General features: G+C 36.0%; 3 protein-coding genes across 3 annotated transcripts in view; all 3 read right to left on the bottom strand.

Moving 5' to 3' along the window:
- LOC107683822 (MAP/microtubule affinity-regulating kinase 4-like) overlaps positions 1 to 4,833 on the bottom strand; it is a 62,307-nt gene extending 57,474 nt beyond the window's left edge. Inside the window, exons 1-3 of the mRNA XM_016479866.1 lie at positions 4,574 to 4,833; positions 3,918 to 4,140; positions 3,758 to 3,831 (exon numbers count right to left, since the gene is read on the bottom strand). Of these exons, the coding sequence (XP_016335352.1) occupies positions 3,758 to 3,831; positions 3,918 to 4,140; positions 4,574 to 4,756 (480 nt within the window). The 5' untranslated portion in view covers positions 4,757 to 4,833. The remainder of the gene's footprint in view (positions 1 to 3,757; positions 3,832 to 3,917; positions 4,141 to 4,573) is intronic.
- Positions 4,834 to 5,684: 851 nt separating this feature from the next.
- On the bottom strand, positions 5,685 to 9,674 carry LOC107683827 (zinc finger protein 708-like). The gene is made up of 5 exons (XM_016479871.1): positions 9,244 to 9,674; positions 8,879 to 9,071; positions 8,727 to 8,794; positions 8,537 to 8,621; positions 5,685 to 7,477 (listed from the first exon to the last, which is right to left on the bottom strand). The coding sequence occupies exons 1-5, from the start codon at positions 9,391 to 9,393 to the stop codon at positions 6,036 to 6,038; spliced, it is 1,938 nt and encodes a 645-aa protein (XP_016335357.1). The 5' UTR covers positions 9,394 to 9,674; the 3' UTR covers positions 5,685 to 6,035.
- A 786-nt stretch (positions 9,675 to 10,460) lies between these two features.
- LOC107683828 (gastrula zinc finger protein XlCGF57.1-like) overlaps positions 10,461 to 12,380 on the bottom strand; it is a 3,746-nt gene continuing 1,826 nt past the window's right edge. Inside the window, exon 3 of the mRNA XM_016479872.1 lies at positions 10,461 to 11,960. Coding sequence (XP_016335358.1) covers positions 10,564 to 11,960 — 1,397 coding nt within the window. The 3' untranslated portion in view covers positions 10,461 to 10,563. The remainder of the gene's footprint in view (positions 11,961 to 12,380) is intronic.

Below are 12,380 nucleotides of genomic sequence, written 5' to 3'. Positions count from 1 at the left end.
TCTATGCACAATCAGCTTGTAACACTCCAAAGAGAAAGGAAAACTTGAAATCACATCATATGACCCCTTTAAACATATAGGAAATTAATGTAGACTTTGCAAAGTCAGAAAATCCACAACAAATAATGTTTTGACTGTTGTGGGACTAGATCAGTATTAGTAATACAGTATTGCCTTGACTAATATTTCAAGTATGTAAATTCAAAACAAATGGGGTCAAATCAACAAAGTACTATTACAGACCATGTAATCAGTTCAAGTCAAGTTGAGCTTTATTGTCATTCTGCTGCATGTGGAAGTTAAAAAAAATACAGACTATATGGATGCTTCACATAAACACTGTACCTATACACAGCTAACCTACTGACAGATTTTGACTATGAATATACTATATATAAATGTTTACCTATGCATAAATTAAAAAAAAAAATAAATTTAAAAAAATAAAAAATAAATAAAATAAAATAAAATACAGACTATACGGATGCTTCACATAATACTGTACATGTGCAAAGAGAAACATCGTAAGTCAAGCAGCTGGCTGGGGAACAGTGCATAATTAGAACCTAGACAATTCAAATGATGTAGGATTTATATATAAATATATATAAATTATCATGATCCCTTTAATCAAAATATAGCATTATATGCATGTTGCTCACAGTTCTTAAAGGGATACTCCTATTGAAGCTCACACGAGAAACGATGTGGAAGCACAGAGGACCGTGACTTCTCGCAAGAGATTCACAACGTGCTAACTTTTAACTTTTAAGGGTGCACTTACACTTACATTACATGGACTGACAGAGATGGATTATTTTTCGAAAAAACTGTTTGTGTTCCACAGAAAAAAATAAGCCATACACATCTGGGACATCATGAGAGTGAGTAAATGATGACAGAAATTTCATATTTGGGTAAGCTATCCCTTTAAGATTGTCCTCAATCTTAAAGGGATAGCTTGTAAACTGAAAAAAAAAATCCCTAAGAAGAAACATTTTGTTGATAATTGGATGTTCTGATTTGATCAAAACAAGATCACAATTCACAATCTTATTACAGTTCTTTTTCATTTTGCTTTTTGTGTGCAGTAAAAAAAAATTAAATTTTCCTTATTTTAAAAAGACAGCCCTACAAGGCAAAAAAAAGACCATTTAAATAGACAGACATTAAAGACTATTAAAATTATTAAAAGACTAGATCACTAGATACTATGTTGATGACTTTGATTTATTTTTCAAAGTATTTACAGATCATTTAACATAAATTTATAGATCAACTGTACACTAAACAGATTTTTTAAGGGATCTTTTACACTGAAGTATTTATATCTAACTGAAGAAATCAGCATATGGAAATTAAGACACACGTAACCCTGTCTGGTCTATTTGGAACAGTTAAACTGTGTAACTTAAAGGGATAGTTCACCCAAAAATTTAAATTCTGCCATCATTTACACAGTTTTTGTTGGAACACAAAAGAAGATATTTTTAGAAATGTCTTTTTTGTCAAAACAATAAAAGTCTGTAGACTCCAATGGTGTTCAAGAGTAAATGACGACAGAATTTTCTTTTTCAACTGAATGATCCCTTTAAATTTATACACATTTATGGCACCTCAGATTTCTGAGATAAGCAAAACTCTTCCCACACTTGTCGCACACATACTGCTTCTCTCCCGTATGAATATGCATGTGAGCTTTGAGCGAATTCGACTGGTTAAATTCCCGCCCGCATTCGGCGCATTTGAATGGCTTTTCTCCGGTGTGTATGCGCTGATGTCGACGGAGATTTCCCAAGGTGGAAAATCCTTTCCCGCACGTGTCACAACTAAAAGGTTTTTCACCGCTATGTGAGGTCTGGTGAGCCTTAAGGCAGTTCTGCTGCCGAAATGTCTTCCCGCACACCGAACAGATAAAGGGCTTTTCTCCCGTATGAACCCTTTTGTGAGTTTTCACACCAGCCACACTCTGAAAGGACTTTCCACACAAACAACAGCTGTATTTGTTAGTCACAGAGTGTTTGTGCTGGTGAGATTTCAAGGTGTTGATGGAACTGAGGGTCTCGCTGCACACTGTACAATTGACCGGCAACTGTGCCTCATGAATTGGCAGATGCTTTTTTAGGGTGTTTAAGCAACCCAAGACTATCCCGCATACACAACAGTGGTGTCCGTTTTGTCCTGTGTACTTTCCCTCATGCAGCCGAAGCAGAAACTTCTGGACAAAGCCCTGATTGCACATTTTGCATTTGTGAGGTTTCTCGCCGGTGTGAGTTAGATGGTGGGCCTTCAGCGAATCGAGCTGGTTGAAACTTCGTCCACACGTCTGGCAGGTGAACGGCTTCTCGCCTGTATGGATTCTCTTGTGGCGAAGTAGGTTGTTGCGAAAGTTGAAGCTCTTCTCACATACGTCACATTTATGCAGCTTCTCTCCTGAATGCACGACCAAATGCTTCCTGAGACAGTAAGCTTGATGAAAAGACTTCCCACAAACTTTACACGTAAAAGTCTTGTCTTCGTTATGAATCCTCTGGTGACCCTTCAGCTGTTTGTGTTCGGTGAAGGTCTTACCGCATTGATTGCAAACATAAGGGCTCTTGTCAGTATGAAGCTGGTAGTGTACATCTAAACTGCCTTTACTTCCAAAACGCCGACCACACTGCGAGCAGCTAAAGGGTTTCTCTGCCGCCACATGAACGACCTGATGAGCTCTCAACAGAACCGAGTCAAATTTCCTTCTACATTGTTTACAGCTGAGTGTTTTACCTTTCTTCCTACGGCTCACCCGCACACCTCTGCTTTTTAACACACTCAAACTTCTAGATGCTTTTGCATCATCCTGAGTCTTAGTATTTTGTAGTCCCGTGCAGCTGATGTCCGCAGCATCATTGTCCTGCAACACCACAAACTGAGGATGGTTGCTGTTTTCTGAACAATCCGCTGACTTTTTTGCCCTAATGATTTCCGTCTTCTGTGTTTTAGTGGGCTTTTCAAAACAGAAAAAGAGAACAATTTAGGTCAACACGAAAGGAATGTATTATTGCAGTATATGCTAAAGTTCAAATGTTTGGGGTTAGTAAAATGTTTTGTAATATTTTGTAGTAAAGATTTTGTAATATTCTGAAATATTATTACACTTTTTTTGTTTGAATATATTTTGAAATTATTTATTCCTTTGATGGCAAAGCTGAATTTTCATTAATAGTCATTACTTAGTGTCACATATTCCTTCAGAAATCATTCTAATATGCTGATTTGGTACTCAAGAAGCATTTTTTTTATTGTTAATGTAAAAAAAAAACAGTTGTGCTGCTTAATATTTTTGTGGAAACTGTGATAATGTTCTTTTTCATCTTCTCCTGAAGGATTTTTTTTTTCTTTCAATAAAGTGTTTTTAACCTTGAACCAAACCAACAATCTCTGAAATGAATTAGACATTATAAACTTTGAGTGTAATTGATGCAGCATTGTAAATTGTCAAATAATGATAAATGGTGTTACAATATAAAACTACTCCCTCATAGTCACAGATTACGAGCGTAAAACAATTTATTTGAACAATTGCAAAATACTCAAATATTTATAATGAATATTTCAATAATTTCAGAGTGTAGTGAGAATTATTTTTCTGACCGCTCTTTAGAATTTGGGTATTTGCGTAGTTCTTCACCGAAAATTCATCAATTAGACATGACAAAAAAGAGATTTTTACTTTCAGAACTGAACTGTTGCGCTCCTTTATGTGTGAATGACTTACTGTTTTCACATGGTCAGTGTCTGTGATCTCCTCCTGTCCCCAGCTCACAACAATGGCGATTTTCTCCGCAGAGACTGCAAAGGCACAGCAGATCATAAACCCTGAAGATATGCTCTGAGAAGCACAGTGGTGTGGATGAAGCATAAGCATTGAATCTCACCTAGAGTAAGCTGGTCAGTGGACTGACTTCTTTGAAGACCACTGTCAGTTAGATTAGTCTCTCTTTGTAGAGTCTTGTGCTGTTTCTCAGCTTGCTTCAGTCTTGTTTTCAAGTCATCCTGTGAACTTGGAGTCATTTCTTTGTGCAGAAGTGCAGAGAAAAGCTGGCATATTTTCTCCACAGCTTCCTTTGCATTACGTTCTAACACTGAGTTCAACTGTGTCTGAAATATAGGAACAAATCTATTATAAATGAGCTTACATTAAGTTGTCAATCAGTAAGGATTAGCTACAGGACCTGACAGGATCACTTTTTCTTACAATAACTTTGATAACAGGATTGTTAGCCAATGTCTGAGCTATACTAATACAGTCAATTTGTAAACAAACTGAGAAACTGGAATTAAATTATTTACTCAAAATTAAGTTATTTGGGTGTCACCATTTAAAAGAATGCTAAAATTTTTAACAAGGCTACAAAATGCTAAATATTACACTTAAATTATCACTTTATCTGTGACTCTGAGTCCCAGAGATAGTTGTATTAGGTGATTTACTAAAAACATTTAATCACACTTTAATCAAATCATGTAGGTTATGAAGTATAGCTTAAAAACAAACGCAGCAAGCAAGAAAACGGTAATTCCGTGCACTTACTGTAAAGTCCAGGGTGACAGACTTGTCTGCTGTAACGTGAGTTTGTGGAAGTATGCCTGATGAGTCCATGACTTTCGCCATTTCATTTACCGATGTCTTTACGAGTGTCTCCAGAACAGAGACAACCTCAGTCTCCAGCAACGACATTATTCTCCTGTTACTGTTTTTGGTGACCGAAATCATAAAATTTTCAATAAAGCCATTCCAATGTTCGTTATATGTTCTCTTGTATTGAGTAACGTTAGTGAAGCACTTGTGCTCACTGCTGCTCCTCGCTGGACTGGAGTTTATTTGCGGCACAGCTATTACTACATTACGTTTGACAAAACGTGTATTATTGTTATATTTTTCATATTCATTTATATGGTATATTCATTATTAGTTATTCTTTATGATTATTTTTATTGTTACTCTTCATTATATTCATAATACTGTCTTGTTACAGCCTACTCTTTTTTTATTCATTTATTCTCTATATCATTTCCATTTAGGATCATATTCCATTAACGTAATTAACGTCAGTTTTTCTATATTTGACATATAAGAAGGTACATTTTGTTATGCTTAAGTGATGTTTTCGTTGGATATTATAATATTGCTAAGATCTGCTGTTTCTGCTCAGAGGATGTAAAACCATGACCCCATCTTTATTTTTATCTAATCTTATTTATTCCATTTTTTTTATTGTCATGTCAACGTGACCCAGTCCTGACTTCAAGCTAATTTAGGTGGTGGAAAACATTGGTAAGGCGTAGGTAATGACACAATGGATAAACTCGTTTGACATTATCAGTCAGACATAGACTTCTGGTGATATATCTTTGATTTTGTCTTTTGACTTCTGAAGATTTTTAGATTAGATTACTCTCTTAGAAATTGTAATAGTATATACTCAGTTTGGATTTTGTATTAATTTGTAATCTTTTTCTTTCATTTTAATTTTTCATATTAATTTTTCAAATTCAATTATCATCTGTAAATGTTATTATTTATAATGACTTTGTCTGCCAGGAACTCTCCGTGCATAATATATGATTATATATACATAATTATATATATAGTGTAATTATAATATATACATTAATTTATAATGTGTGTGTGTGTATATATACACAAATTATATTCCTACATCTACCTACATTTTGGTTGGATATTTATATATTTTAGGACCTGAAAAAATATTAATAAGTAGACTCACATATCCTTAAGTGGAGCCACTGGTATTATGTTTATTATAAGACATGTGGTTTGATTTACACAATGGCTTTTAGTTTTATATCCTTCATTTAAAGAACACATACACAAAAACTATTTCCAAAATTACAAGGAAAACATTTTATTTATTTTTTATAAATAAATTAATACGGTCAAGCATTTCTTGTAACTTTCACAAAATTATTTACAATCCTACATAAAATCCAAGGACCTGTAGGCAGACACAAGTTCAGCCGTCTGAAATCTCTCAAAGTGGAGCGCATTTGTGATCTTTGTAATTTCTCTGATAGGCAAAACTTTTCCAACACTTAGTGCATGTGTGGGGCTTTTTACCAGTGTGAATGTGCATGTGTGCCTTCAAATTGTTTGGCTGTGTGAAACTCTTCAAACAAATGTCACAGGTAAATGGCTTTTCCCCGGTGTGCACGAGCCTGTGCCTTTTCAAATTGGCCGATAAATGAAACGCCTTCCCACACGTTTCACACTTGTGCGGTTTTTCACCAGTATGAGTGCGTATATGCATCTTCAAAGAGCTCGACAGCTTGAATCTTTTCCCACACAATATGCATTTGTGAGGTCTTTCTCCTGAATGCAGAAACATATGGGTTTTATACGTAGCCCTCAGAGAAAAGTCCTTACCACAGATCTCGCACTTGAAAGGTTTCTCTCCCGTGTGAAGCAGCTCGTGCATCCGGAGGGAATGTACGCTGCTGTACCTTCGGTCACATAACGTGCACGTATAAGGTTTGCTGTTGTCCGAATGCAGTTGCAAGTGAGCTTTTAATGCGTAGGCAGAGCTCAGGAACTTCCCACACACATCGCAGCGCTGAGTGTTACTTTTATCACTTGCATTTCCAATCTGATTGTGTGTAAGAATGTGGTTCCTCAGGACGTAATTATACTGGAACGTTTTCCCGCACATTTCACACATAAACCGCTTTTCTCCATGAACTCGCATGTGGCCTTTTAGAGTGCTTCTCTGGTTGAATCTTCTGCCGCACACCTCGCAGACGTACGGCTTATCGCCGGTGTGAATGAGGATGTGGCGTTTTAGAGTCCCGGAAAGCGCGAAGCTTTTCCCACAGATGTCACATGTATGCGGCCTCTCGCCCGTGTGCACACGGAGGTGGTGTTTCAAAAGTTTATGGTATTTGAAGCTCTTATTGCAGTGGCTGCATTTTATCGGCCTGTCGTTTGAATGAATTCTCTTGTGGTAGTTCAACGTGCCAATCAAGGGGAAACACTTTCCACAGATGTCGCATCTGTATGGTTTTTCGCCCGTGTGCACCCTCTGGTGCATGTATAAACTTCTTTTGATTGTGAATCCTTGTCCGCATATTTCACAGGTAAATGGTTTGACTTCCGCATGGACCAGTTTGTGCGCTGCGAGATCTCTGAAGCTCTTTCCGCAAGTAGCGCAGGGAAATTTCTTCTTGTCAAGCTTCTGCGTGTGTTTGCGAAGGTGGGTCTCTAGCGCTCTCTGCAGTGTGAATTTCTTTCCACACTTTTCACAACTGTGCGGCCTCACGATTGAATGCACACGTTTGTGCTGCACGAGAGAAAACATCTTTGGAAAGGCCTTTCCACACTGCTCACATTCAAAAGACTCTTTTGATTGTGCAACTTCAGGTTGATTGGTTGACGTCTGTAACACTCCTTCCTGATCTTCAGACCAGCCCCTGTCATCAGCTACGGGTGAAATAAAAACAACATCAGGGTCAATCAACATCAATCATAGTCGTTTCATATATTCACAGTTTAGCAAAATTCATGCTGCTGAATGAGAGTAAATAATTAGCCTGAGATGGTTTATTTTTCAATAACTGACACTGATAAAGTAGTACACAATTTAAGCAAAAATGTGCATTAAGTCAATCAATAAGGTCAATTTTGATTTCAGGTTGGCTTTCAGAAATGAATACAGCTCTTTCTAATATATACTAAAAGTTGTACAATACATTTTTATCTAACAAAATTTGAATTCTTTTTTTATTTAAAAGAGCTGTTAAAATTATTACAAATCTATTTTAAAATGTGATATATATCAGCAATATTTGAATATTATTTCTATGCATTAATTCATATACATTTATTAATATATTATTAATAGCCATTATTTTTATATTTTCAGTTTTCATTTGAATTTTTTAGTAATTTTACTATGTGCTTTTGTTATTAATAATAGTTTTTGTTTTTTAGATTTGTATTTAGTTTGAATTTATTATATAGTTTTTGTAATTTTAGTGCTTCAACTTCAACTTATTTTATTTCTGTTAGTTACCATTCATTTTTGTATTGTCTATTGTAATATACCTGCACATACAATTGTCAATTTATATATTGTTATTCCTTATTTACTTGTGCTATTTTTTTATTCTTCTTTTATTATCTGTGTTTTTGTTCTGTCACTGTCATTCTGTTGCACTGCGGAAGCTTCTGTCATGAAAACAAATTCCTCATATGTGAAAACATACCTGGCAATAAAGCTCATTCTGATTCTTGTTAAAGTTTTTTTAAACTATTCATCTAATATATATATTTTATTTGAGCTTTATTTCAGTTATCAAAAAATGATTTTTAATAGCTTTAGTTAACAATAACAACACTGACATATATAGTAATGCATGTCTTGATAATATATAACTAACACCAGTCATAATGATTTAGATGTTCTACATTTTGAGACAGTGATTGATTGTAAAAGGTAAAGAGGGTGGGAAATTTCAAACTAAAAGTTGAGACTCTCACCGTCACTGATGAATATTGTCTGGATGGTTTCGTCTGCTCTGTCCTCCACCATAAAACATCTGCTTGCATTATTTTCCTGTGCAGGCTATAATTTCCATCACATGTAAGGGTTTCAACCAACATTTATCACACTGTAAGTTATATCTTTAAAAGAAATTCTTCTGTAAAACTGCATTGTATTATAACTCACTTCAGGTTGCTGGTGAGACCTTGTTGCAGGATCCTTCAGAGGACTCACAGAGAGAGTTATAGCATCTGCTGTAAGAGGAACACAAAACAAACATCACCACAAATCCTAAAATACTTCAGGCTTGTCACTCATGTGGAGAATCTGTCAAGTACCCTGAAACTCTTGGTTATGGATATGGGTTGCTCCACTGAGATCACGACCCATCTGAGATGAAGTCTTCCTCAGCTCGTCTCGACCATTCAAACATATCTGAGCTGGAACTGGTGCAACAGATGAACAGTATCTGAAGAGACTGCAAATCTTCTGCACCACTTCTTTGGCAAACCTGTCCATTATGGAATTAAGCTGCATTGACAAAAGAAATGCTCTAATTAAGAACAAAAAAATAATACTATAAGAATAATACTAGAACTTAATTATTCCAGGCTGTAAACAAAAGGATGGTTCTTTCACTATTTCAATAACTAACATGCTACAACCAACCACGTTAAAATCACTTAATAACAGACTTTCTTACCATCTGAATCTGAGTATCGTTTGGTTTGAGGGAGAGACTGGATTCATCGGAGCTGCATGTAAAAGTCTTTCGTATCTCATGTTTAGCAGAGTCCGTCAGTAAAGACATGACCAGAGTGGTTTGACTCTGAAAAAGCTCAAACCGGGCCATAGTGACCAGAGTTAAGAGAAATGCTGCAAAATCAACTCAACCTGTGTTTGACAGTTTGTACGGCCAGAGTGAGAAGAAAATAAACAAAACGTTGAACTCCCAATAAAGTTGCACTAAACAGTAAGTACTTCCTCTTTGTTTTATTTTAAAATAAAAGTATCCGAATGCTCGGCATTCGCCATTGAAATTGCTTATGACTAACAAACAAAACTGAAGGAGTTTAAAATTCAGTGCTAAATTGTTGAGGGCGTTAGACTGTTTTGGATCAATTTGATCATAAATGGTTTTGCTAAGACCCATTATAGACCTCAGTGAAGGAAACAAACGTACTTCCGAAACAGATTTTCAAAATAAAAGTCGTTGAACGCTCTCAAAGGAAAAAGACTCCAGCCTAACTAATTAGAAAACGAATAATAAAATTCCTAATTACGTTTTAAGTAGCATGCTTAAGGTCAGTGGTTTAACAACAAGTGTTGTGAGTTTATTTATATATTTCATTATTTTATTTATTTATATGTACTTTCTTCTGCACTGGAAGCTCCTGTCGTCAAGTCAAATTCCTTGTGTGTAAACATACTTGGTAACAAAGCTCTTCTGATTCTGATTTAAGAGAATCCAGATATCATTCTTAATAACAGTCGTGAATGCTTTTGATAATAATATATATTTTATATCCGATATTTTACATCAGATACATTCACTAATGAATCATTCAGATCATTTTGTAAACAAGTTTGAATATTCATTGAAAAGCACAAGTCGAAAAATTGATTCGCAAGCATACAACCAGCTGATCAAATAATTCATATCAGAGCACAACTAGAAACATTTAAATTCACTTTAAATTCACTAAAGTGTCCATATTTTACCATTTTCAATTACTTTCTCAGGCATGGAAAACACAATTAACACACTATAAATTCCCCCATATTTCCAAGTTTTCCATAACCATGCCAACATATTAACCATTTTTACTACATGAATGTATCATGATAATATAAATATTTTTTTTATATAGGTTCACATTATGCAACATTAAAAATAACAACAGCTTGTTCAGCCTAATGTTTTATTTAAATGCCTTCACAATGTTACCCAAACATTTGTCTAGGAAATATTACAATATGAAAAATCCTGCAGTTGTTACAAGTTACTACGACGACATCTAATTCATACAGGTTTGCATTTGTGATCATTGTAATGTCTAAGATATACATATTTCTTCCCACACTTCTGGCACATGTAGGGTTTCACTCCAGTATGGATTTGCATACGTGTTTTGAGATGGTCGAGTTCTGGCAACCCTTCCTCACACACCTTACAGCTGAACGGCTTCTCCCCAGCATGGACACGCTTGTGTCGCTTTAAATTTCCATACAAGCGAAAACCCTTTCCACACGTCTCACATTTGTGAGTTTTTTCATCAGTATGAGTCTTCATATGCATTTTCAGAGAGCCAGACCACTTGAACGCTTTCCCGCATGCTATGCATTTATAAGGTCTATCTCCTGAATGGCACAACATATGTGTTTTAAAGGACTTTCTGAAAGCGAAGGCCTTACCGCAGATCTCACACTTGAACGGGGTCTCACCTGTGTGAAGCTTCTCGTGTATGCGAAGATTATATATGGTGCTGTAGCTCTTCTCGCATAATTTGCATGTAAAAGGTTTGCTGCTGTCTGAATGCAGCTGCAGTTGAGTTTTGGAGTTCAAAAATTGGTCTTCTTTTGAATTTCCAGTATGACTGTGTGATAAAATATGGTTCTGTAGCAAAAAACCATGCTGGAATGTTTTCCCACACATTTCACACTTAAATTGTGGCTCTTGGTGCACCCGCATATGGACTTTTAAATTGCTTCTCTGACGAAATCTTTTACCGCACACTTCACAGATGTACGGCTTTTCGCCGGTGTGAATGAGAATGTGGCGTGTCATTGCTTCATGATGCGCAAATGTTTTACCACAGATTTTACACGTATATCGTCTCTCACCGGTGTGCACAGGAAGATGGCGTCTCAAATGACTCTTGCACTTGAAGCTCTTATTGCAGTGGCTGCATTTTATTGGGTTGTCATCTGAATGAAACTTCTTGTGGCAGTTTAGGGTGCCTATTAGAGAGAAACTTTTCCCACAGGTGTCACATGTGTATGGTTTTTCGCCCGTGTGCACCCTTTGGTGCATATATAAGCTGCCTTTGACTGTGAAACCCTGTCCGCATATATCACAGGTAAATGGCCTGACTTCTGCATGGACCCGTTCGTGCGCTGCGAGGTCTTTGAAGCTCTTTCCGCAAGTAGCGCAGGGAAGTTTCTTCTTCTCAAACTTCTGCGTATGTTTGTGGAGATGAGTCTCTAGCGCTCTTACTTGTGAGAACTTTTCCCCACACTTTTCACAACAGTGCTGCTTTATGACCGAATGCACACGTTTGTGTCGAAGAAGAGAAAACATCTTTGGAAAGGCCTTTCCACACTGCTCACATTCAAAAGACTCATCTTCTTGTGGCTTTTCAGGTCGCTCGGTTGACGATTGCAACACGCCTTCCTGATCTTCATCAGCTTTGTCATCAGCTGGTGAAAAAACAACACAATAATACAAATTAGTGTTGAACATATTAGCTATTAAAGATTCCTCATGACAGAAGTGCTTCAAAGATCACATAAAATGCCTTTTGTTACTATATATTTCCTATTGAAACTAGAATATATCAAAGGGCTTTTTTCCTATTTTTTGGTTTTAAATATCAAATAGCCTTAAGTATATTTGAGTGGTTCCAACCTTTTTGACTTTTATTCACAGGCCAAAATGTAAGAAAATTTGGTGCAGATATTACTTATTTGGCCAAAAATGTAAGAATGAATGAAATTCTGATGTATTGTAATGTAAATCAATGTCATACTTTTTTTTTTTCTTTTTTTTTAAAAGTAAATTTAAAATTTGAAGACTGTTTTAAGAATTCTAAATGCATGAATTAGGTGAACTTGTAGGGA

Source organism: Sinocyclocheilus anshuiensis, unplaced genomic scaffold (genome assembly GCF_001515605.1).
Source record: "Sinocyclocheilus anshuiensis isolate Anshui unplaced genomic scaffold, SAMN03320099.WGS_v1.1 scaffold2925, whole genome shotgun sequence".
Classification (NCBI taxonomy): Eukaryota; Metazoa; Chordata; class Actinopteri; order Cypriniformes; family Cyprinidae; genus Sinocyclocheilus; species Sinocyclocheilus anshuiensis.
This window is presented reverse-complemented; position numbering and strand designations above follow the sequence as displayed.

Bases quoted from the DNA above. Each gene is read 5' to 3' on its own strand.
- LOC107683827 (XM_016479871.1), bottom strand. From the start codon at position 9,393: ATGGCCCGGTTTGAGCTTTTTCAGAGTCAAACCACTCTGGTCATGTCT. The intron at 9,072-9,243 runs GTAAGAAAGTCT...TTGTCAATGCAG, and splicing joins ACGATACTCAGATTCAGATG to CTTAATTCCATAATGGACAG. The intron at 8,622-8,726 runs GTGAGTTATAAT...TGGAAATTATAG, and splicing joins GGTCTCACCAGCAACCTGAA to CCTGCACAGGAAAATAATGC.